The 27,577-nt window shown below is 44.2% G+C and overlaps 1 protein-coding gene across 1 annotated transcript; it reads right to left on the bottom strand.

Annotated features, from left to right (window-relative positions):
- Positions 1-27,226, bottom strand: LOC138371607 (T-complex protein 1 subunit epsilon-like). The gene is made up of 5 exons (XM_069336551.1): positions 26,975-27,226; positions 21,036-21,261; positions 7,860-8,845; positions 955-1,135; positions 1-344 (listed from the first exon to the last, which is right to left on the bottom strand). Exons 1-5 carry the CDS (start codon positions 27,077-27,079, stop codon positions 214-216), a joined length of 1,629 nt encoding a protein of 542 aa, XP_069192652.1. The 5' UTR covers positions 27,080-27,226; the 3' UTR covers positions 1-213.
- Between the last annotated feature and the right edge of the window lie 351 nt (positions 27,227-27,577).

The raw sequence follows: 27,577 nt of genomic DNA, 5'->3' as shown, positions 1-27,577 counted from the left end.
TTTATTTATTGTTTTATTAAATTACAGAAGTCTGTACTGTGACAAAAGTATAGAGCAAAATGCGAACTTAGAAAAATGACTCGTTTACAGATTTAAATAAGAAAAACACCTTAAGTCGCCGAGGTAAAGCAGACGGATTAACGGTACAATATTAGCTTTCCATCTCAAACATGTTCATCTTAAAGGGAATTTAAGTCCATTGTTTCTTTATAATTAACCATGTAATGCTTCACCCGGAGTGCGAATATCATCGATCTTTAGAATCATTTTCACAAGCTGAGTGGCAAGAAGCAGCTGCTGCTTCTTGCTGTGCAGAGTCTCAATCACATGTTGTTCCTTCATATCTGCCAAGAAAAAATATATATATATAATTAAAAGATAATCATGGCAATACAAGAACTTAAGATTTGATTTGCCCTTTGGACACTCATATTGCCCACAAATGCAATAAATGGAAACTTGTTCGATTTCAATCAAATTTTTTTTGACTAGTTGTATATGAAAAGGGCTTCAGCTGGTCCAATCTCAGCATTGTAGTATAAATAGATAGGGATTTGAAAAAATATTGAATTATGAGTATTTTCAAAATGTTCAAAAATAAATATCAAAATACAATTGTCAATTGAAACATGTCTGACTCATATCACAATAGCATATAATAATGTGATAGACGAGTGTCATAGAAATGATTTAATTTGAAACTTGCAGTTGTAGAGTAATTTTGAAAATGTTGAAATTTTTTTAAAATATATTTTTTCTCCTTTCTATTTAGGCTGTGATATTGAAACTTAGAACAGTTGCAGCCCTTTTCATATACAACTAGTCAAAAAACTTTGTCATTGAACAGCTTCTAATATCCAGCATTATGGCCCCTTAAACATGCTATGCTATGCTATAACATTAACCTGAAATAACTATGAGTTTTTGAATAAAATAACTGAGATCAATACTAACCACTCGTTCCCCTGCTATTGCAGTCTATTCCTAAAGATGGGTTCTTCTCTGAGACCTGTCGTGCCTTGCATTCAGCCAAGGTGTGGATGGGAGACAGACCAGAATTCTCAGCAAGGGCAAGCGGAATGCTCTCCAAGGCATCAGCGAAGGCACGGAATGCATATTGCTCCAGAGTCGAGATCTGAGAGAAAAAAGATACAATTTGTTTATACATGATACAAACTGATAAATGCCTTAGCTGTACATGGTAAAAAAAATCAATCATTAAATGTAATCACTCTTTTCTGGTGGAGGATCTTGGTAGCAGTTCCTTTAAGCTTATCACTGCATCTTGGGAAAATGTAGGCTTCCAAGAACCACTTTTGCTTACCAGGAATCTGGTTACTTCAAAATTGTGAAGAAAAAAAAATCAGAAAGCATAAGCTTAAAATAAGTACGTTCAGTATGAGCAATGATCATTGCTGTTATGCAAACATACTGAACCTGCCAAGACAAGCAGAGTCTTTGACCCGAGAACATTTTTACCCCCCATCATACCTACTCCTTACCCCAATCCAACCCAACCTACCCAAAATGAGAAAATCTGTTTTGTGGAATGGACAAGAAGTGTAAGAGGGAATGCTTCCAAAATCACAGCAGACGCAGCCAGGATTTCTGGAAACAAAAATGCAGCCGAGGCTTACCCATGGGAGACAACAAGAGGACCTAGGGCAGAAGAGCACCATGACATGGCTTTGGATGACATGGCAATAAGCAAAATGCTAACGTATATACAGACTTTCACAAATCACTTTCGAAAAGTTTTCTTTCAATTAAGTTTGTCTAAATCAAGTTCCAGGCTAGAGAAGGTATATTGCATTATATCCACAGGGGTGTGAACTGGCGAGTTGGCTTCAATTTGGAAAAAATGGCATGCACACTGATACTGTACTTAAAAAAAAAATACATGCTAATTAGTAGACCATGTCAAATAATATCAAGAAAGAGGGTCCCAAACCAGGAAGACAACTTAGAAATGTGTCGCAGAATAGGCAAACATTTAAATCTCTCTCTACACTGCAGCAAGACCAAAAGACAATGAGCAGCAGCAAAGGCATCATAATAACCAAGGGTTCTATTGAGGGACATTTTATGCGTTGCACAACTGTAAGCAGGACAATGTAGTTCAGAAATAAGGAGCAAAGCATGCTTCCATTGTGTGTCCATGAGTTGAGCACATGTAGCTGCTACAATCCCTAGCCAGAGCCGTTTCCCACCACCTATTACAATGGTAAGAGAATGTCCATAGGTTATATTTAATATGCAGTTTGCTATTAGTGACCTCACTGGACTATTAGTGAACTAGTACGCTGGACTAGTGTACCAGAAATGAAAGGCCTGACCATCAATCATGCCTACAGATGCAGTACCACCATTACTACTGGGTATCTAGCAAAATTTGACTGATCTGCTTAAGCCAAGAATTTGCCAGTATTGGATTTTAACCACAAGATGGGAATGGCTAAACAATTAGAACCACAAGAACACTGTCAGTTAACCACAATAATAAAGAAATACTGGCACAAATTCAGGCGGTGTAAGAGCATTCAAAATTGTGTAAAGCTCTTTCGTGAAAATGCCAAGTCTCCGGAGAATGGTGGCATATACAGAAACATACAAGAAAAACAAGAAAGAAGGGAAAAAGACCTGGGAGTAGACATATTCCAACTAACACTACAAGCCAAGATAAACAGGGCATCAGCATCAGCACATGGCAACTTACCAATCCTACAAATGTCATTGTCATTTAAGTCTTCCTTGTCTAAACAAGGGAAGCTTACAAATCCATACACTGTACAATACACTGCCTGTGCGAGACCATTACTTTAGTACTCAGCTCCAGCATGTAACCCACACCTTGCGCAGCATCAACAGAAACTTCAGAGGTTTGCAACTTAATTAGTACCGGAATTGAAAGGACTAAGAAATGAGAACAAGGGGAATGAACTCTTGACTCGCAACCTTAACCGTAAGTAAATGCAGGCAATTTATTACCTGCATTTACTTCCTCATCACAATCAACTTGAGAATTGGTCCCAGGACGGACCAAAACAACATCGTCCCTTCACCTTCTAGTGTGTGGTCTGGTCATCATACCAGTTCCTTGCTAACCAGGTTCTTGCTTGATAAAACTGGAGTGAGTGGCACAGTGCAACCAAAACAAAGGGAAATTGCCTGTGTTTGACAATGCTATGCAAGTAGGTGATTGCAAGGCAAGAAAAAGTGGTGCAATGATTTCAGTGCAGTGGAAAGACAGACGAAGTGAACATGCTGACCATCATTCACCCTGGTACAATGGTGAACAGTGGCAAGGTGAACAGAACAAAACAAATAATATATAAGCCAGATTGTGATGGACAACAACATCAACATGCATTTAGTTGATAAATGCGACATAATGGTGGGTGCTGTAGTGTGTGTATGGGAAAACAGTGAAGTGAACAAAGATGATTTTCCACCTTATTGACGTAACAATGCTGAACAGTTACAACATGTATCTTGTGAAAACAGATAAAAAAACCATATTTCTGTTCGTTTAGTTTTCAAGTTGTGAAACAATTACTAGGTAGTTTGGCAAAGACACCCCTGGCATACAAAAACCCATTCAGGACCCAATATTGGACCATGCTCCTACACCCAGGCTCGCTTACAGGGAGGCCTTTCTGGTACACCAAATCAAGAAATTACCACCAACTGGAGTGCGTGCAGCAGGCCAGTGTCAGTGTTGTATGTTACAGCACAAAAATGAGGAAACGTAAATTGGTGTTAACATGGTGCGAAGCGTGTGTAGTCCCTCTGTGCCGTGTCGACTGATTTGCACAGTATCACAGTCTCCAGGACTACTAAATGTCTAATCCTTTTGTAAATATATGTACATATCAAGTGAATTTTAGTGTAAATATTGAAAAAAACAAAAATACATTGTATATTTCCTGTAATACATACCATTTTGGTGCGCATACTTGTGACAATAATATGTGAGCACGTAGTGAATTTATACCAGTTGCATTATAATACAACATCAAGTGACAATAATTGGAACAATACTAGCAAAAAAAATTATTGTAAAATGTGCCATAGATACTATGAATAATGCCGCAAAAATAAATTCGCAGCAACTTTGGCCTCTTGAGTCGCCACATGCAACACCCTTGAGCGTTCACTCTCTAACGTCATCGGCAAACTTGTCAGCTCAATTACGTCATTGGTAAGCACAATAGAATTTTTGTATTATTTTTCACGTGTTCAGGGAACACAAAATTAAACATTTTTAGAAAAAAAAATTTAATTTTTTTTCACGTGCACGGGAGTAAATCTCCTCAGGAACCTTTACCAGCTTAAAGGTTAAAGAATCAGAGGAGATATGGTAACTACATACAGAATTTTGTGGGGAACAGATAAAGTGGATAAAGGAAGCCTATTTAAATTATAGAGCGAGAGGACAAGAGGACATCGGTGGAAGTCGGGAATGCAGTCAAGTAAAGGAGGTGTAAGGAAATTCTCGTTCCCTTTACGGGTGGAAGTCAAGTTGAATGCATTGAAGGAAGAGGTTGCCGAAGCAAATTCCATCCACAAATTTAAAAAAAGAAATGCACTTAAACAATCGAAGTACAGTAGCCAACACCCTAAACAGACTGTACCCACTTGTCAACACACCACTTACAACTTACTTGTAAGTTGTAAGAACACCACCACACCACTTACTTGTAAGAACAACACTTGGGTAATTACCAGTAATGTGCGAATGGGAGGGGCAGGGGGGGGGGGGACATTTCATAAGATGAGAAAAAGTCTTCACTGACTTCATCAGTCTTGCAAAACTTCAACTGTAGGACCAACTCCAGGGATAAAGTAGAAATTGTGAGGAGATACATTGTGGAAATGAACTGGGAGAGAATTCTCCAAGTAAGCCATACTTGCAGTCAATGAAAGGATGAGGGAGGCAGACCCATCAAAAGGGTAGTCAAAGTATGGCACAAGATGGAATATGGGTGATAAAGACCATACAAAATACCCAGGGCAATACCAATCACATCATTCCTTATGTGATGACATACCACGTTTAACATGAGCTCCTCCAGAAAACCGCTATTGCAGGTGTTAAATATCATTTGGGAAAGAACCCTAGATCTGTTATCCCCAACACCATTCAAACAGTAAAGATTGCACCAATCAACAAAGAAAAGCAAACAAACAATTACAGAACAATAGTGCTAACATTATACACAGAAATCACAATATTGCGATATATCAAATGGACAAATCCACGAGGGTCTTGAGGGTTCAAACCCACACATGCGATGTTCCCAGAAGCACCTTAGTCAGCTGTACCACCACATGGTCAAAGAATTGCAACCTGAAATACTACTGCCCTTACTAGGATCCTAAAGTTTCTCCGAAGCACAACCGGGGTTTTACAGTTCCCCCATGCATTCGAGCTCTGTCAACCTCTACGCCTTATATCAAATTAACAAATCCACAAGGGCCTTGATGCATAGGTTTGAACCATCATCAAGGCCCTTGTGGATTGGTTCATCATATTATAATCTTTTAAGAGTGTATGCTAAGTAGATCATAAAACAGGTTGAGTCACAACATCTATTTATCCCTGGCCAACGTGGGTTTAGAGTGGAATGGTTGCTCATCCACCATTTCATGGACGATGAACAAAATGCCAATGTAATATACAGAGTTCGTAAACAAGTGTGAACTTGGTGTTATTGTACAATAAATAACTAGCAAAGTAGGAAAATTAATTCTGTACAAGAAGTTACATTGGGTTTGAGAGTACTAAACACTGAAGTTCTGCAAAGATCATCAGACTCGTGTTTGTTTACAGACTGTGACTGGTTGCTACCACAACTGAATACCTAACTGCCTTTGGCTGGTTATGACTGACTGGCTAGAAATGGCTGCCACTGGTTGACTGGCTGGCTGGATGCTGCATAACAGAGGCAGTGAACTCTGAGAAGGGAAAATGTAACCGCTGGCCTAGCAAGGGCAAGGATGTCACAAACAGCGGTGGCCTCCAGTTTAACGAGCACCTCACTAGTTAAACTTCATACCGTATTCCCGATTTAATGGCTAATAACTATAAATAAGGCGCCAGTTAACGTTACAGTCGGCAGAACAGTAAATCAATGGTCCTTAAATCTAGTGGATATTGTAGATACATTATATATAACGTGTCTACATTTTATTCGCCATAATGAACCACTAAGTTGGTATGGTGTCCAAGCGGTAGAGCGTCACCACACACCAGCCAGCAGACAACGTCACCTCACACAGCAAGAATCCTCCACCCAACTTACAGTACTATGCACATTGCTAATTCTCACCACATTCCTATTATCATAATTCCGTAAATGAATATTTTGCCACAAGTTAATTTTTTATAGGAACACAAACTGTCATTCAAGATGCTTAGATGGACCCCACAATGGTAGTGCTGTGGTTGCCTTCCTAACACTGTGAACATAAACAGCATTGTGTGCACTGCTATCTCAACACTATAGTGTTTATCAGTCAGGCTCTTCTATAATACTATCACAAAATAAAAGCAGTTTCATATATATTTCAGAATTACTTAGCGATGCTGTGGCTTCAAGTTAAACAGCAATGTTGTTAGCTGCTGCTGCATGCATTACCCATGGTAGCTCTCAGTACTGTGGTCTTCACACCCAGAATGGTACCCACACCTTTGTTTCAAAATGGTATCTGTTTACTGGAGGCCTAAGGAAGCCAATATGAGCCCCGTGTACCTCGGGAAGTCTTAAAATCTTACGCTGTAGACTACTGCTATATGCGATGTGATGCATAGTCAAGAGCATAATCACTCGCCCATCATATGTGATGCACAGCCAAACGGGTAAACAATATACAGGGTACAAAACAATCAAATCTGCCCAAAGTAGGAAAGCAGCATGTAAAAGATCTGGGGATAATGATATCCCCAGTCCTCGGTCCTCAACCAGGCCTCCTTTTAGTTACACCCCCCAGGAAGCAGCCCATAGCAGCTGTCTAACTCCCAGGTATCCATTTACTGCTAGGTGAACAAGGACATCAGGGGGGAAAAAACTCTGCCCATTTGTTTCCGCCTCTAACGGGGGTTGAACCCGGAACCTCAGAACTACAAATCCCAAGTGCTCTCCACTGGGCTGTCAGGCCCCCACTTAAAAGGAAGTAGCCAACAACTTCATATCAACCTTGTGTAACCAATAGGGGCAAATTTATTTTGAGTTTGTTTAATACCATAGCAGGCAAAGGAAGACTGGCTGTTCACAACCAAACCCTGCACTAAACTTCAATCTGTCACTGACGTGCATCCCATGAATAATGTTGAAGTTGGTACAAGCAGCAGCAAACTAACGTTGGTCTTAGCGGGAGTGCAGTTAGGCTGGGGGGGGGGGGGGGGGGGTTCATTTAAGGTTCAAATAAATATCTTTTTTATATTAAAGGTTCAGTAACTACTGTACAGTAGTTTATATTAATCAACATAGTACTCTGCTGTACTTAAGTTCTTCCATTTAATACAATACTCAAGACCCAATCAAATTCCTTCAATACACATTCCTTTGTGTAAGCAAGGAAACTGATACAGGACAAGTGAAGTAGAATTTTGTACTTTTATGGATTTTTTTCTTGTTCTATCACTTGCACATATAAAAAAAGAAATGCACTCAGAAGTAACCTAGTTGCAACAAATTCTTCACTAACAAGTCAGATCCTGTAGTTCACAGAATTGAGATTGCACTTGTATATTTTATTATAATTTCTTTGGTGCTAATACTCAGGCTGCCTACATGCCTGCTAACTGGGAAAAGTCACTTTCTTAAGCTACCATAAACAAACAAGAAATGCCTTACCTTATCAGCTTCCTCAGATACAGCCAAGGCACAGGAAACTTCCGCAGCGCCACCACCGTACACAATCTTGTTGTTCCGCACCAAATTTCTTACAACGCACAGTGCATCATGAATACTTCGCTTTGCTTCCTCAATAATCATCTTATTTCCTCCACGGATGAAGATAGTCACAGCCTTGGTGTTGGGGCACTCTTCAATAACTAACATTTTGTCCTTTGTCGTTCCAAAGCTCAATTCACGAACTTTTCCACAAGTTCCAAGTTTTTCTGGGGACAGTTCCTCAAACCTTGGAACAATTCGACCATTGGTTGCAATGGCAATGAGTTCAATCTCGGGTCCACCAACCCATCTCACAGCAGGAAGTTTTTTTTGAAGGAGAAGATGGTTGGCTTCATCATCAAAGCCCCATTGACAAATTGCTAGATTAGCTCCAGCTGCCTTTACCTTGTCCACCATATCAATGAATTGTTGCTGCTCATATTTGTGAAGAGCATTGTACTCTTCTACACTACTTATTTCAAGCTTATGCTTTGTCTTGGGCTTGGGAGGTTCAAATGGACAGGTTAGAATTGCCATCTTAACATCCTTTAACTCCTTTGGCATCTGGGGGTGAGAGAAATCCTTATCGATGACGACACCCTTAACCAACATTGTGTCTTCTAACTTGCCTCCAACTTTCCCTTCTACTTTAATGAGTTCAAAATTTACATCACGTGTTTCCATATCAGCAACTGCCATTACAGCATTCACAGCAATTTCTGCCATTTGCCGATGGCAACGATTGATAATCTTTGAGCCCAATGTTGTCATTGCAGTCAAAATTAAGGGCTCTAAGTGATTTGTGTCAACAGTAAATGTGTCTGCAATATTTTCCAAATTTTCAATGGCTTTCTTAGCAGCAAGTTCATAGCCATCAGCAATCCTAATTGGGTGAATACCTTTGTCCAACAAATATTCTGCCTTCTCTAGCAGTGCTCCAGCTAAAACTGAAAAAGAAATAAACAAGCCTTAATAAAACAATCAAAAAATATATATCTGGTCTAATGCAGGAAAAAAAATCACGGAGTTAATAAGAAATATTCTACAAAATACAAAAGGCCTCCATTGCCCACTTCAGCACTACCAAGCTCTCATCATAAGCACAATATAGTGCATCCTCATTTTAACGAACCATATGGTGCAAGGCCGATTTGTTACACAGGATTTCATATTATATACAAGACCATTGAAACCAAACAGGTGAAATGTTAATTAATGCTAGAGCGTATGAATTGAATTGAACTATCAGAGGAAAGCACCAAGCCATTACGACTATATAGCACAGTGATAAGAGGTAGGGAAGGACAACTGCCCTTCCTCCCCAAGCTCACTTGTCAGCTTTCTTCACTTCACCTCAGATGAAGCTCACTTCATCCAATCAGAGGCAGCTATGCTCATGTTTATTCAGTTCCAAGCACTTGAATGGAACTGTATTCCAACATTTATTTCAATCTTAAGCATTATGGTTACTCCATTAAGGCATCTTCGCCTACTAACCAGCAATGGTGTTTGAACCAATCTACTAACTCCTGGCATGGATGCATTTTTGTCTTAATATTGTAGTTTTGAGTTGACAAAATTAATTTGGGGAAGGAACATGTGAGTGATGCCATAATCATATTCACTTTTGTCTATTGTGTTATATTTTTAATTGTCATTTTATAATATAATTTGTAAATTATTGTCATATTTAAGTTTAATGGATGTTTTTAAGCACTGTACAATAGGTCATGGGTGTTAACACAGCCCACTCCCGACACTTGGCCTTGGCTTAAACAATCCTCAATGAAACATTTGTATGTTAAAGTGAACTATTTATACAAAATACAACATGTTTGGACCATCCAGGAATTTAAGTAAGGATGGTCTCTGTACCTAAGAATATGGGGTAAAGGTATATCCTATAACAGGATATACCCATATACCCTTGCAAGTATGCATGTTACATTGCACTACATATTCATACCCACAATGCCTTATCAGAATAAGGCCTTTTATTTTAATTAAATTTCAAACTACATTAAATAAATGAATCGGCACCAAAAATTTGACGTGTCTTATGCCGGTGTACAACTAACTGGACCCATTTAGAACTTTCAATTTGTGTTCCATTAAGGTCTTCACTAATCACAAAATTTACTTGGGGTGTTTTCTTGGTTATCATAAATTTTATTTTTACACATTAATTCACACAATAATTCAGCAGTGTCAATGCATAATACATGAAAATATATTATTATGTATTCAACAAATTGTGAAGGTGAAACTCACTTATGAAAGGGACTATCAACTGTAACTTACCGCTGACTTTTGTACATCATACTAAGGACAAGGACATGACCATACAATTCTGTACCTGGCACTACAAGCCATGTTGACATTCCTTCAACAGCCGATTCCACAAGAAAAAATGGACTCATTTACATTATACAGTATATAGAATTGATTATATGTGCTGATCTTGTGACAGGGAAGGGGAGGGGAGGGAGAATTAAACATTAATGTTAGAATATATTCCGTTTTGTAAAGATGGAAATAAAAGGTGGATTTCTAGTGGTTTCTGATCCATACTGTAATGCAAGTTGGGTTTGTGTAGGTTTTGATTTGCATGAATTTTGTAAATCGCATATAGTATCACATATATTGTATAATTCTTAATTCTTGAACAATTATATATTACCTTACTTTTCATTTAGTATCAAGTGTTTACCCCCCATTAAACTTAAAATAATTCAGTTGAATTAAGCCAAAAATGCTTCATGTACTAGTGGCTTTTTCAATATGCATTGTATGCAACTACTAATTACCTTTCATGTTCTTACGATTACTCTGCACGTACTTTATCATGTAATCCTCCAAAAATACTTTGCATCCAAGGAGTCTAGCAGTACAATACATGGAGTGAACCTCAGGGAGGAGCAAATGAGAAATCAAGCTCGACCACAGAGGAAAATATCACCCACCCCCACATAAGTCACAGCAAGAAAAGATGAAGGGCTGGGCAACCAGGGCCTCACCCAAGATTCCTCCCGTCCCACAAGCCCAAAATGACAGACTTCAGGCTAGAGCCATGTTGCACGCCTCGTGTCTTGACAGACAAAGACATCTCCAAACTAAAAAGATCAGATCCATACACGTTATGAACCTTGTCTCTGTAAATATTTTTGGATAAAAGTTATAAAAAAATTTGGCCGAGAGAAAGCCGCATAAAAGTATTAGACACTTGTTTCCTGGAGGGAACGATCCTGGCAGCTGGAAGGTTGCTGATGTCACTCCGCCCATGAAACTAGTAGCGAGTCTAAGGTGTATTTTGGAGAATCTGTGCATTGTATGAAAATCTTTTGTAAAGGAGAAATGGACTCATTTATATAACCTACAAATAGAGTATGTTTAAATGCAAATATATAGATTGATCTGTAATGATGAAAGATATGGCATCAAGGGGCGGGTGACGTGGCAAACCAGACGGACGCCGATGAGATTTGACAGAGGACGTGTTGACTGACGGCCTTTATTTTAGAGGGTTACAGTCTGCCAGATATTCAGATAAGCCACACACTTGAATTTATTCAAGTTGCAGGAGATCCTAGAGTAGTTTGAGGTACTACCAAGTAGAATAAATAGTCTCCAGGTTTTTTTAAGATGTGTATGTGTGTGTTACCTGGTTGATGGGGTTCTGGGAGTTCTTCTACTCCCCAAGCCCGGCCCGAGGCCAGGCTTGACTTGTGACTTGTGTGTGTGGGGGGGGGGGGGGTAAATGCTATGGCAGGTGTGATTTTTGCTCAACACCGTGCTGCACTGCCTTAAAATATGACACCCATGGTGCACCAAAAATAAATTCTTTGCAAATAATGATTCTCTTATTTTCCTCTTCTTATGTTGTTAAAATGCAGTCTCAATGATAGAGCCGAGATGTTAAGCAAATTAAATATGGGCGCTGAGCGATGCTCAGCACGCTGCCGAGCGCTCGGGGTCAATCGACTCCGCCACCCCGTGGGGCTGAGTCGATAAAAATTATATTCGCAGCCAGTTGCTGCGAATATAATTTTTCACAATTATTTTGACGTTTCATTCGTTTCTTCTCTGTTTTTATTTGCTGTAATGTTATTTAAAAGTGTGTAATTTGTGGATTTCATATAGTTTAATGTGTGGAACATCACTATATTCAAAATTATGGGATTATTATGTGCACACATTTTATATACCTATCTACATGTTTGTGCACCATAATGAACCACAAAGATTGTGTGCCGAGTTTATGTACACAGAACAAGAATACAAGGTCAGCCTAGTAGCCGAGAGCAGAGTGTGGCAGGGGCTGCCACAAATACACTTTTACATAATTATTTCAGTGTCTGTGAATGCTTTATATTTAATTTGTTTGCAGTAATATTATTCAAGTGTGTAATATATGGTATGTATATAGTTAATTGCCATCGAGAATTATCTCCGCACCGACCGAGAAGCACTTGAAGCGAGGCTCGAAGTCTTGCTTAACACTTTCGCACTCGTGGCGCTCAAAAAAAAATAATACCCTAGATGCTTTCGGCACTCTGCGCGCCTACGCGGTAAGACCGAAAAAGTGTACACTCTTTTTACTGTCCTGACAATAATTGAAGGCGCACGTATTTAAATTTGGTATCACTGTTCGCAATGAAATTGTCTATAAGAGCATACTGTCTCCACTCGATCATCCGGACTATATGGGAAGGACCCCCAGCCGGATTATCACATTTTTCGGATAATGGTACTTTTTCACCTACGAGTCCAAAAGTGACCATTTCCAACTATTTTTATACTACAAACAACATAATTTGAATTACCTTGCCACATACAATTATTAAATATTCAACTAGAAACCTCAACTTACCTTGTTGGTGTTCGTCTTCTTGATTGATGCCACACATCTTGAAGTTAAAAATTCTTAACAATTTACGTAACCTATACTAACACAACACTAAAATTAACACTTAAAATTACTGTACAGTTCATTAAGCTAAGTTAGTTTTGACTGCCAGCTGCTGAAGCCTCACTGGTTGAGGGCATTTGGGTTGCCTGTGAGGCCTCACTTGTTGAAGGTGCTTGCTTGCACCTCACTTGTTGAAGCGCTTGCATGCCCTCACTTGTTGAAGGCGCTTGGCTTGCCTATGGCGCCTCACTTGTTGAAAGCGCTTGGCTTGCCTATAATGCCTCACTTGTTGAAGGAGCTTGGCTTGCCTGTGGCGCCTCACTTGTTGAAGGCGCTTGGCTGCCTGTGATGCCTCACTGTTTGAACAACACGTAACTTGTCTTTAATTGCTAGGACAATCTTCTTCCTCTTAACACTTCCAGAACGATTGATGCTGCTACCAGACATATTCTTGGCCAAAAATGTTCAAAATTACTATGAAAATTAAGAAAGTTATTTAAAAAAAATATTTCACTAATGGCGCAACACTGAGGCCGCACTGGTTGAGGCGTATAACTGTGACTTGTCTTTAATTGTTAGGACAACTTTCTTCCTCTTAACACCTCCAGAATGATTGATGCTGCTACCAGACATAGTCTTGGCCAAAAATGTTCAAAGTTACTATGAAAATAAAAAAGTTATTTAAAAAAATATTTCACTAATGGCGCAGCACTGTGTATAACACGAGGGACGGACGCACATGGGTTGACCAGTGTTGGACAGGTCCACTTGGGGCAGCCATAACGCGTTATGTAGGCCGCCAGGAGGAAAAAAATTCACAATATTTTTTAAGGAAACTTCAGCCTGTGCACAATGCTTTTAGGAAACTTATTTATTTGTTATTACATAATTACTAGTAGTTATTTTATTTGTTTTTGGCTATGATTAATTGTTCTAAAATTAATGGTAATTCCTGTACCCAGGTAGTCCCTCCTGACGCACCCCTCCCACCCTCCCAACACCACCCACCCACCCCACCCCCACCTACACCATGCGCCTCGAGTCTCGGGCAGACGGGATTAATACCGTATGGCCTGCCTCATGTTTTCATATACGGACAAAGGCACGATTATCTGGGGGACTGACCGGATAGTGTAATTTCTGCAGAAAACCTGCTTTAATCCGGTCCCTGTGGCTATTTTGGCCGGATATTGTGATAACTTTATCCATTCACGATTTTGGCCGTATAAGGGCGTTTTTCGGATGTTCGAATCCCGGATAATCGCGGGGTTACAGTACCTATAAAATGCCGCCCAAGCATAAGGACTATCAACACCAAATAAAAAACTATTCAGATCACTCGCCAAGAGCGCCAAACAGCAACAAAATGTTTCCACTCTTAATGGTTGCAAAGCCTACAGTTGTCCTACATCGCTAATTGTGGTATCATTGGAATCGCAATAAAATTCTCTACACGGACATATGCATATAAATATAGATTCAATGTCGTAGCCCACCCAAAACAGTGTGGGAAGTGGCCGAAGTGTTACCTGCGGCAGCATATCGGCGAAACTCGCTTTGAAAAGTGTATATTCAATTCACTGTCCTGACATTATTTGTCGATGTATGTATTTCATTTTTGTACCAATGTGCTCGTAATAGAATGTTCTATAAGAACATATGTATTAAAGGTCACATAAGGATGCGTTCGACCGGCAACATATATAAAAACTACGTCGATTACACTCGTCGTGTCAATAATACAATTGTTTTACCACGACGATTCACTGCCACGCCGTTTTCTTTTATAAGCCGTTCGGCTATTAGAGAAAACGTAAATTTCATGGCAAACATTTGTATACTATTCCCAAGTTGATCGGATAATAAATGGATTTTATACAAATATTTTTGCTCGTGACGCCCCCAAGGGGCACGAGTGCTGTGTGCTTAAAATATTGGTGACGAGTCACGTCTACTGGAAAGCGCGAAAGTGTTAAATGTGTGGAACTTCGCTTTTCTGAAAAATACAAAGCTCATATATGGTGACATTATATTCTTAGATCAACCAGTGTCCTGTTGTTATTACACTATATACACGTTATATCACTATCAACACTTATATGCACCATAACATACTAACACTATCGAACTCCCTGGAGTAAACTGTAGGGTTCTGGGAGTGCACCCTTCGTTTCGGGCGACCGCGCGGCGACACTAAAATGTTTATAATCTTTTCGGTCTGCTCACCTTAATATTCTATGTATGTATTTAAATTTGGAATCAATTTGTTCGCAAGAGAATGTTCTAGAGGAATATATATGTAAAATTTCACCAAACTCGACATGAGACCCGCACCAAATAAAAAACTATGGCGATCGTTAGCCGTGAGCGTCAAACCGCGCTGAAATGTTTATGATCTTTTCATGTTTGTCAACCCCAGAATTGTTCTACGTCGTTAATTTTGTTATCACTGTGACCGCAATAAAATTCCCTACACGGACATATGCATATAAATGTAGAATCATGGTCGCAGTCCATCCGCAAGAGTGTGGGAAGTGGCTGAAGTGTTACTTCTTACGGTACACCCGACAACAGATCGGTGAAACACCTATTGAAAAGTTTATATTCTTTTCACTGTCCTGACCTTAATTTTCAATGTACGTACTTCATTTTTGTGTCAATGTGTTCGCAATAGAATGTTCTAGAAGTCACACAAGGATGCGTTAGACCGGCACCAAATAAAAAACTACGTCGATTACACTCGTCGTGTCAACAATATAATGGTCTTACCACGATGATGCCGTTCTCCCAAATAGGCTATGTGGCTATTAGAGAAAACAAAAATTTAATGGCAAACATGTTTATACTATCCCCAAGTTGATCGGATAAGAATTGGATTTTATAGAAATATTTTTTCAAATGCCGCTTGAGGTGCATTCAAGAGAAGAGAAAAAAATGTCGTGCTCAAGCGACATATGGGTGTGAAAGTGCTAAATTGTGTGGAATCTAAAGGCGCTCATTTTGAAATAAGAAAGTTGATCGGATAATTAACTTTTTTTTTAAATATTTTATATAAGCGACGCAACGGAGTCGCTCGCTCAAAATCAGGAGAAAAGTGAACGACTCGGCATTCAGTCACTAGAGATTGAGTGTTAGGCTAATAAGCAGTTCTGGTGAGTATGGTGATAAAATCAAACAGCATATAGCCACAAGCAGACATGATGCAAGACAATGCCGCCAATATTCTACTCATCTCGCTATGACTAATTACAAAACCGCTGTTATTATCACATTCCTGTCACAAAATCCCAAATATGAATCCATTTCCATTGAACATTGGTGATGGAACATAAGGTTGTTTAATGATCCGTAGATGCAGGAAACAATGGCCGAGTGCCGTCTCTCTCTACCTCATGCTATGAATATCATAACATTGTGTTCATTGATATTTGAATGTTGTACATAGTCAGGATCATCTATAACACAATCAATGCAAAATAATTTGTTACCTATTTTATTCATCATCAAGTGGTGCTGTGGCCCCTAGCTGCACAGCAGTGCTGTGCGTGGCTCCAGCATGCACAAACCTTGGTCATTCTCACAGCCAGCACGGATGCTGACAATTTTTTCCAAGATGGCATCTGTTTACAGGAGTCCTAAGGCACAGAATGTGCACCCTGTGTACCCACAGCAGTTCTGAATCACCCTATAACTAAAAATACCACAAGGCACTCTGAGCACCCTCGATCCAGCGCCAAAAGGTGTTCTGCAGTGCAGTGGTTAAGCTTACGGTTATCAGACCAAAGTATTTAGGTTTACCATATTGTTTATGTTCTTTGAGGAAGGTAAACCATATTGGCAATTGATTATTAATACACCTATGTGTGAAAGTCATTAAGGACATTAGGAATTTTCTCCTGAATATTTTACTTGTTGTATGTAGTCAAGTTTTTGTAAATATATACTTGTTTCTGTTATTCTACTTAGATGTTTCTATGCTCCTGTTGGAATTTCCTTTGGCTTAACTAGAAGGCTAACATCAATCACACTTCCCTAGACAAATGAGTAAATTTAATTAAGTAACTATATGACCAAAGTAATGCCTAGGGGCACAGCTAAACTTATGATTATGTATCATAAGTTTATGACGGGCAGTGACAGTAAATTATCGGCAACATATAAAGACGTACAGTAATGGGTACCAGACTGTCGCAAGAGAAGTAAACAGGCAGCAGACTAGCAATATATATCACACTCCCACCCAGAGAGACTCATATGGTTCCTTGGCGAGACACAATGGCTCAACTGTCTCCGGGGGTCAATGTGAAATGGAAATTCTCACCGAGCTACTTGCAGCCGAGGTTTGAAACCCGCAGACAATTCAGAGCACAAAGCAGAAGAGTGGGGATCATAAGAGGTCCATATAAGTATACCAGACTTTGGTAGGTACAACAGCAAATAAAGCAACAGTAGAAAGACAAGCGGCTCCAGCTCCAAAAGCCAAGGCAGACTCCAAGGCAACCACTCAAGCACCAAATCTCAAAAACAAAAATAGGCAAATGAATCTGAAGTAGCCACTGCCTGTTGAGCCTCATCATAACAAAATAAACAAAAAACCAGACGACATAATATAGGCAAAATAGAGAACCAGTAAACCCAAATGTTGCAAGCCTCAGAGTAGAGGATAATACATACCTAACAGATGGCAGAGAGGTAGTAAAAACTACCATCATTTTTATGCCATCAGTTGGCATAAAAACCAACAAATATCCCTCAAACTTGCAAGTAGCAAGCGAAGGCTCGGCAGGTTGGTCCATAATGAGCTACACCAAAGTCCCATGGGGCTTGCAAGGACTTCAATGTATGGACCAAACAGGATACCCAGGCACTAGAGTTCTTTACCAAAAACCCAAAGCCTTCAAGAGAAACAAAGCTACAAAGTGCATCAGCAGCATGCCTATGTACAAGTATGTGAACCCAAATGCACCCCCTCAACAAACCCCAGTCTCACAGGAATCAATGACCATTGCACTACTTATGGCAAGGTACCCTACACATAAGGCTAGCCTGTGGAACTCTTGAACCCACCAAGAAAGTCACCCTGTCAAGGCAGGGACATCACTAAACAAGCATTTAGGGAAAGGCTGCCCTAATCACATACAGCCTGAAATGAAATTTCTAAAGTCCACACAAGTAAGGCTTGCGAGGACTAGACCTTCGAATGACAAGCAAATGGGCACCCAATACCAGTCTAAAGGATGGTCAACACTTACCTAGAATTGGATACAAATTGGGACTGTACAGTGCTGACATGGGAGCCAGCATCTACTTGGGTGCTGCCACCTAGTGGTGGTGGCAAGCTGTAACTCACGAGGAGTTCAAACTGACCATAAAGTGGATTATTTGCCGCTTCATTTCTCTTCTCTGTGAACCTTGAAGTTGCTCGAGAAAATCAGTAGGCGCCATATGAAGGATTCAAACCTACTCACTTGCTTCTCCCATGCAAGTGCCCTAGACTACTACTACACAACATTTCAAAAGCAATACAACTTGCGATTCCACTGAATCTCCTAGGGGTCCCGAGGCTTCAAATGAAGCTCAATCAGGGTTTCCACCCATTGTCCACGTGCACTCTGCTATAGTCCAGTAATTCTGCCTCCAATACTTATCAATGCACACTATGAAATCACATTAAGGGGCCAGGGTCCACAAAATATTGACAAAAAAATTTTTTTTTATATAACATATGTATGGAAAGCTCTTTTAAAGTAGCAACACGATGGTATTATATTAATCAGCATATGTTCGCACCCAGGAGCTCAGGGAGGCTCAACACACCAGCGTTCATTAAGACACTGAGGGAGAAGGATGAGCACTGTGGCTCGGGCAACAGCCCGTCCTCCAAACAAAAATAAGGCCCATAAGTGATTCCGTGCACCCGCCAAACCCCGTTTATGAATAAAAAGCAATTTACATACGACTCGTAACTGATGACGTTCGAACAGTTCCGGAACAAGTGCTTCATTTGACGAATTTTGTTCGAACCACGCTATAAATGCTTCACCCAAGTACTACAAATACAAATAATCGCAAACAGAACCTAAACATTTAACCTAACCAATGCCTCTATGTGCACAATATGCTAATATAACATTAATTTATATTTGAGAAAATATCAGTTTTGAATGAACAGCACATTAAAATTTATGAATGCGTCTGTGGGGTCGTCCGTTACGACCTAATTTGCATGTTATCTATGTGTCCGATATTAATCTTGACAATGAACAAATCCACAAGAGCCGTGATGAGGGTTCAAACCTCATCAACCTGAGGGGGGGCTAGGTTGTGGCTCTGGTCCTAAGTAGGCTATTAAGGATTCATGGTGAAGATATATGCAATTACCTAAGTGTAGTTACAGGATGAGAGCTACGCTTGTGGTGTCCCGTCTTCCCAGCACTCTTTGTCATATAACGCTTTGAAACTACTGACGGTTTTGGCCTCCACCACCTTCTCACCGAACTTGTTCCAACCGTCTACCACTCTGTTTACAAAAGTTAATTTTCTTATATTTCTCCGGCAGCTTTGTTTCGTTAGTTTAAATCTATGACCTCTTGTTCTTGAAGTTCCGAGTCTCAGGAATTCATCCGTATCAATTTTATCAATTCCTGTTACTATTTTGTATGTAGTGATCATATCGCCTCTTTCTTCCATCTTCTAGTTTTTGCATATTTAATGCCTCTAACCTCTCCTCATAGCTTTTGTCCTTCAATTCTGGGAGCCACTTAGTGGCATGTCGTTGCACCTTTTCCAGTTTATTTATGTACTTCTTAAGATATGGGCACCATACAACCGCTGCATAGTCCAGCTTTGGTCTAACAAAAGTTGTGAACAATTTCTTTAGTATTTCTCCATCCATGTGAAACTATCTCTGTGGCTAGCTTCAGAGAGCGACCATTTGCCCCCCCCCCCCCTCTCTGGAAGCCTGGAAATTGCAAAGTGGGTGTATGTTGTATCCCTGCATACCTCCCCCCCAAAAAATCCCCCATTTCCACCACTGCTTATGGAAATGCATTAGCAGTTACAAAACAAATACTTAAATATCTAATGAAAATCTCCCTGGCCAAACAAATTCACAAAAGCCTGAAAGTTGTAGCATTAAACATTATTAATATCGTGAGGCGACATTTATATATGGAACTAATAGAGTAAGATCTCAGCAATGTGATGTTATAGTGGCCAGAATATGCCTGAGATATAGACGTATCTGGCAGCTTTCTCAAAACCCAAATGTCGAGTACACAATGTGTCAACTTTGTGAAAGAGAAAACATGCACTCCCTTGAATATTGTATTTAGAATGTCCCATATTGACACTTCCCCCCTCCTGGGCTGAACTACTGTACTATATGAATACTGGAACACTATGATATACTGGACTTGTACCAAAGATTGACTAATATATCTGTTATACAATGTATTGTACCTATACAATATGTAATACATCTGTTATACAATATATGTACCTATAACCTGAGCTTGTAAAAGCATCTTAATCATCTTCAGTGGTTAAGTGTTTAATATCACTAGTTTCTACAGAAGCTATCTTACCCTGTCAAAGTAGGATACATAGGTGTATGTAGAGGGAGGGAGCCGGTCGGCCGAGCGGACAGCACGCTGGACTTGTGATCCAGTGGTCCCGGGTTCGATCCCGGGCGCTGGCGAGAAACAATGGGCAGAGTTTCTTTCACCCTATGCCCCTGTTACCTAGCAGTAAAATAGGAACCTGGGTGTTAGTCAGCTGTCACAGGCTGCTACCTGGGGGTGGAGGCCTGGTTGAGGACCGGGCCGCAGGGACACTAAAAAGCCCCGAAATCATCTCAAGATAACCTCAAGAAGATATGTATATATATATGTGGATATTTGTAGGTATGTGTGAATATATATGTTTGTGTACATTATTTGTATACAGGATATGTTGAAGCTGGTCAGAATTGCATTTCACCTTTGTAAATGCACATTAATGACTACGTAAAGACACCTCAAACACTTTATGTAGGACAAGACGCAAATCTGTGTATTTATGTTTGTAGGTTAGCTTATTTTAATTAATATTAAAATATTATATTTCTCAAAAAAGATATTGATTATTCTTTGGTATTCTCTATTTTACAGTAAGAAACCTCCCTCTTTCCTGCCCCCAAAAATTTAATATCATAAACTGGTTCAAAAGCTTTTTAATTTTAGACTTACCTACAACTCCAGTAGTACCATCACCAATTTCATCATCTTGTGATTGGGAGAGCTGTACCATCAATTTTGCTATTTGGTGTTCAACATCCATCATCTTGAGGATGGTTGCACCATCATTTGTGACAGTAATGTCACCATCTGGGCTCACCATCAACTTGTCCAAGCCTTTAGGACCCAACGAGGAGCACAGGATGGATGCCACACTTCTGGCCGCCAAGATGTGAGACTGTAATATAAATAACAGTCATTTACGCTGAAATATTGTATAACAAAAGGCAAATGCACCAAATTACTTTTCCTTTCTAACATTTAAGTACATTTTTTTTATTTTTAACCTTAAATGCTGACCTTTCTTAATGTTGCCCAGTTAGTACGATTGCTCAATCCCTGCCGTCTACATGCCCGCCCACTGTGTCGACAGGCCCCGGCAGGCGCCCACTGTGTCGACAGGCCCCGGCAGGCGCCCACTGTGTCGACAGGCCCCGGCAGGCGCCCACTGTGTCGACAGGCCCCGGCAGGCGCCCACTGTGTCGACAGGCCCCGGCAGGCGCCCACTGTGTCGACAGGCCCCGGCAGGCGCCCACTGTGTCGACAGGCCCCGGCAGGCGCCCACTGTGTCGACAGGCCCCGGCAGGCGCCCACTGTGTCGACAGGCCCCGGCAGGCGCCCACTGTGTCGACAGGCCCCGGCAGGCGCCCACTGTGTCGACAGGCCCCGGCAGGCGCCCACTGTGTCGACAGGCCCCGGCAGGCGCCCACTGTGTCGACAGGCCCCGGCAGGCGCCCACTGTGTCGACAGGCCCCGGCAGGCGCCCACTGTGTCGACAGGCCCCGGCAGGCGCCCACTGTGTCGACAGGCCCCGGCAGGCGCCCACTGTGTCGACAGGCCCCGGCAGGCGCCCACTGTGTCGACAGGCCCCGGCAGGCGCCCACTGTGTCGACAGGCCCCGGCAGGCGCCCACTGTGTCGACAGGCCCCGTCACGCGCCCACTGTGTCGACAGGCCCCGTCACGCGCCCACTGTGTCGACAGGCCCCGACACGCGCCCACTGTGTCGACAGGCCCCGACACGCGCCCACTGTGTCGACAGGCCCCGACACGCGCCCACTGTGTCGACAGGCCCCGACACGCCCCCACTGTGTCGACAGGCCCCGACACGCCCCCACTGTGTCGACAGGCCCCGACACGCCCCCACTGTGTCGACAGGCCCCGACACGCCCCCACTGTGTCGACAGGCCCCGACACGCCCCCACTGTGTCGACAGGCCCCGACACGCCCCCACTGTGTCGACAGGCCCCGACACGCCCCCACTGTGTCGACAGGCCCCGACACGCCCCCACTGTGTCGACAGGCCCCGACACGCCCCCACTGTGTCGACAGGCCCCGACACGCCCCCACTGTGTCGACAGGCCCCGACACGCCCCCACTGTGTCGACAGGCCCCGACACGCCCCCACTGTGTCGACAGGCCCCGACACGCCCCCACTGTGTCGACAGGCCCCGACACGCCCCCACTGTGTCGACAGGCCCCGACACGCCCCCACTGTGTCGACAGGCCCCGACACGCCCCCACTGTGTCGACAGGCCCCGACACGCGCCCACTGTGTCGACAGGCCCCGACACGCGCCCACTGTGTCGACAGGCCCCGACACGCGCCCACTGTGTCGACAGGCCCCGACACGCGCCCACTGTGTCGACAGGCCCCGACACGCGCCCACTGTGTCGACAGGCCCCGACACGCGCCCACTGTGTCGACAGGCCCCGACACGCGCCCACTGTGTCGACAGGCCCCGACACGCGCCCACTGTGTCGACAGGCCCCGACACGCGCCCACTGTGTCGACAGGCCCCGACACGCGCCCACTGTGTCGACAGGCCCCGACACGCGCCCACTGTGTCGACAGGCCCCGACACGCGCCCACTGTGTCGACAGGCCCCGACACGCGCCCACTGTGTCGACAGGCCCCGACACGCGCCCACTGTGTCGACAGGCCCCGACACGCGCCCACTGTGTCGACAGGCCCCGACACGCGCCCACTGTGTCGACAGGCCCCGACACGCGCCCACTGTGTCGACAGGCCCCGACACGCGCCCACTGTGTCGACAGGCCCCGACACGCGCCCACTGTGTCGACAGGCCCCGACACGCGCCCACTGTGTCGACAGGCCCCGACACGCGCCCACTGTGTCGACAGGCCCCGACACGCGCCCACTGTGTCGACAGGCCCCGACACGCGCCCACTGTGTCGACAGGCCCCGACACGCGCCCACTGTGTCGACAGGCCCCGACACGCGCCCACTGTGTCGACAGGCCCCGACACGCGCCCACTGTGTCGACAGGCCCCGACACGCGCCCACTGTGTCGACAGGCCCCGACACGCGCCCACTGTGTCGACAGGCCCCGACACGCGCCCACTGTGTCGACAGGCCCCGACACGCGCCCACTGTGTCGACAGGCCCCGACACGCGCCCACTGTGTCGACAGGCCCCGACACGCGCCCACTGTGTCGACAGGCCCCGACACGCGCCCACTGTGTCGACAGGCCCCGACACGCGCCCACTGTGTCGACAGGCCCCGACACGCGCCCACTGTGTCGACAGGCCCCGACACGCGCCCACTGTGTCGACAGGCCCCGACACGCGCCCACTGTGTCGACAGGCCCCGACACGCGCCCACTGTGTCGACAGGCCCCGACACGCGCCCACTGTGTCGACAGGCCCCGACACGCGCCCACTGTGTCGACAGGCCCCGACACGCGCCCACTGTGTCGACAGGCCCCGACACGCGCCCACTGTGTCGACAGGCCCCGACACGCGCCCACTGTGTCGACAGGCCCCGACACGCGCCCACTGTGTCGACAGGCCCCGACACGCGCCCACTGTGTCGACAGGCCCCGACACGCGCCCGCCCACTGTGTCGACAGGCCCCGACACGCGCCCGCCCACTGTGTCGACAGGCCCCGACACGCGCCCGCCCACTGTGTCGACAGGCCCCGACACGCGCCCGCCCACTGTGTCGACAGGCCCCGACACGCGCCCGCCCACTGTGTCGACAGGCCCCGACACGCGCCCGCCCACTGTGTCGACAGGCCGTGACACGCGCCCGCCCACTGTGTCGACAGGCCGTGACACGCGCCCGCCCACTGTGTCGACAGGCCGTGACACGCGCCCGCCCACTGTGTCGACAGGCCGTGACACGCGCCCGCCCACTGTGTCGACAGGCCGTGACACGCGCCCGCCCACTGTGTCGACAGGCCGTGACACGCGCCCGCCCACTGTGTCGACAGGCCGTGACACGCGCCCGCCCACTGTGTCGACAGGCCGTGACACGCGCCCGCCCACTGTGTCGACAGGCCGTGACACGCGCCCGCCCACTGTGTCGACAGGCCGTGACACGCGCCCGCCCACTGTGTCGACAGGCCGTGACACGCGCCCGCCCACTGTGTCGACAGGCCGTGACACGCGCCCGCCCACTGTGTCGACAGGCCGTGACACGCGCCCGCCCACTGTGTCGACAGGCCGTGACACGCGCCCGCCCACTGTGTCGACAGGCCGTGACACGCGCCCGCCCACTGTGTCGACAGGCCGTGACACGCGCCCGCCCACTGTATCAACAGGCCGTGACACGCGCCCACAGTGTCAACAGGCCGTGACACGCGCCCACACTTTGATGGCAAGAAATTAGCCTAGCAAATGTTAGCCAACATAACCCAAAAATGGTTTTATAGGGGGAGGGGGCTGACATTCGCTTTCAAATGCCTTTTTTGCACATTAAATATTCTGTATTTCAAATATTACTTTTAAACAAAAACATCATATATTCACAAACATGCTATAAACATACTAGAAACTGATCCGGAGCATAGCACATCATTAGCTACTAAATTCACAATTTAAGTGCACGTCACAATTCAAGTTTACACAGGCACGAGACATCTTTACAGAGGCCAAATTATATATTGTATGTACAGGGTATTCCAATCCAAGCAGCAGAATAGAAGTGTACTACTGTATACACAAAACATAATACTATGTACATAATATACAACAAGCGTTTTCAAATTTGAAACTTAGTGCAAGCCACCACAGGTACTAAGTACACTGTACCTGCTTGCTAGAGGATAAAGGCCACTTCAAACAAGATTTTGCAACCCGTCCTAATACAGCGCCACATTTTGACGTATACTGTACTCTACTTAAGGCCAAAAATCGTCTTACTAGAAAATGGCTGCAGCTCACAAAACTGACATACTGTCCCGTTTACCTTTGTGGGTCCTTTGTTAGGTTAGGATAAGGGCACCTTAGTACACAATGACGTTGGGAAACCTTAGGAGGACGGGCTGGATGGCTAGCCAACAGATTTTAAACCCTAACAACCCAATAAACCTAACCTAAACTAACCCACCGATAATCTTAAAAAATTAAAGCGAGCAAAATGTGACAACAAATTTTGAGTGTACCGTACACTACTGGTCGAGGTTCACACACACACACACACACATACTACTTCATACAGTACTGTTAATGATAAACCTTACAATACCAAAATACCTTACATAATTATGTAAATTACATAGGCGACTGTCATTGACACTGGGGGCCCCGAGTCACTAGGGCACCGGGACACTGGGACACTAGGACAAGGGCATTGGGACAAATCCTGGGACACTAGGGCATTGGGACAAATCCTGGGACACTAGGGCATTGGGACAAGTCCTGGGACACTAGGACAAGGCCTGGGACACGGAAAGGGACACGGCAGGAGGAAAGTGTAAGGTGATGAAATTAGGCGAAGGGAGCAGGAGGCTGAACACAAGGTATCATCTGGGAGGTGAAATCCTGCAAGAGTCAAATAGAGAGAAAGATTTGGGGGTTGATATCACACCGAACCTGTCCCCAGAGGCCCACATCAAAAGAATATCATCAGCGGCATATGCTAGACTGGCTAACATAAGAACTGCCTTTAGAAACTTGTGTAAGGAATCTTTCAGAACCCTGTATACCACTTTGTAAGACCAATCCTGGAGTATGCAGCTCCAGCCTGGAGTCCATACCTAGTTAAACACAAGACAAAGTTAGAGAAGATTCAGCGGTATGCCACCAGGCTCGTCCCGGAACCGAGAGGATTGAGCTACGAGGAAAGGCTAAAGGAGCTGAACCTCACATCCCTGAAAAAGCAGAAGAGTAAGGGGAGACATGATAACCACCTACAAAATTCTCAGGGGAATTGACAGGGTGGACAAAGACAAACTTCAGCACGGGTGGGACACGAACAAGGGGACACAGGTGGAAACTTAGTACCCAGATGAGCCACAGAGACGTTAGAGAGAATTTTTTCAGTGTCAGAGTAGTTAATAAATGGAATGCACTAGGAAGTGATGTGGTGGAGGCTGACTCCATACACAGTTTCAAATGTAGATATGATAGAGCCCAGTAGGCTCAGGAATCTGTACACCAGTTGATTGACAGTTGAGAGGCAGGACCAAAGAGCCAAAGCTCAACCCCCGCAAGCATAATTAGGCAAGTACAATTAGGCGAGTATGGACACTAGGGCCTGGGACACGTAACCAACTACACATCTACTATTGACCTGCAACTAATTTTGTAAATTATTAAATTCTTTGGCATTAATAACTATGGATAACTAAAGATAAATCTATCAGTTCAAATAAAAGGACGACACAACTGTTTGTACCATAACAACACTCGTGACGGCATTTTGTTCCTAATAATGACCACTTGTACAGGAGGGGGGAGAGAGGCAGGATAAGCACGAGTGGCAGGATAGGCACGTGAGGCAGGATAGGCGAGGCAGAAGGCAAGCCAGGAAGGTGAGGCAGGATAGGTAGGCAAGGCAGGCGTGTCAGGATAGGCAGAATAGGCGAGGAAGGCGAGGCAGGCTAGGTAGGCGAGGCAGGAGCACCAAACAATGGCGAGAACGGACCTTGAGAGCGTCGGCGCCGGTGAGCCGCTTCTGGTGGTCCTGGTCCCTGAGGATGATGATGGGTTTACCGTACTCGTCGAACACGAGCTGGCCCATGGCGGCCATGGTGGAGGAGGGCGCGAGGGCCCGGGATGGCGGAGATGGCGGCGGCTACAGCAGGCGGCGACGGGGAGGTGGACGGGGCGCCGCTGGAGGAGAGTGACTGGCCGGGCCGGACACCAGCGCCACCTACAACAACAACATTCGGGAATCATCTCGAACATTTCCCCCACTTTCCGCCCACTTCCATACTCTCATCTCTCCGCTCTAGCTTGTATTTATTTATTTATTTATTTATTTATTTATTTATATACAAGAAGGTACATTGGGTTTGTGAGAATACATAGCATAGTATTTACAATCTTGTAAAACCACTAGTACGCGCAGCGTTTCGAGCAGGTCCTTAATCTAACAGATAATTTTAAGTTTAAGATAATTTTAGCTCTATTATACTCACTTATTACACACTCTAGAATTATATCTTGACATTTGTTATAAGAATATTTTAATATGAAGGATGTTAGGAGAGTAGTAGTGAGCAGGTGTGATGTATATATACGGTGA

This window comes from Procambarus clarkii, chromosome 36 (genome assembly GCF_040958095.1).
Source record: "Procambarus clarkii isolate CNS0578487 chromosome 36, FALCON_Pclarkii_2.0, whole genome shotgun sequence".
In the NCBI taxonomy this organism is placed as follows: Eukaryota; Metazoa; Arthropoda; class Malacostraca; order Decapoda; family Cambaridae; genus Procambarus; species Procambarus clarkii.
Note: the sequence above shows the minus strand (reverse complement) of the source record. Positions and strands in the feature narration are given on the sequence as shown.

Coding starts and splice junctions, on each gene's coding strand:
- LOC138371607 (XM_069336551.1), bottom strand. CDS start 27,079: ATGGCCGCCATGGGCCAGCTCGTGTTCGACGAGTACGGTAAACCCATC. Junction 21,262..26,974: donor CCGGCGCCGACGCTCTCAAG/GTCCGTTCTCGC, acceptor TTTATATTACAG/TCTCACATCTTGGCGGCCAG. Junction 1,136..7,859: donor TATCTGAGGAAGCTGATAAG/GTAAGGCATTTC, acceptor TTTTTCTCTCAG/ATCTCGACTCTGGAGCAATA.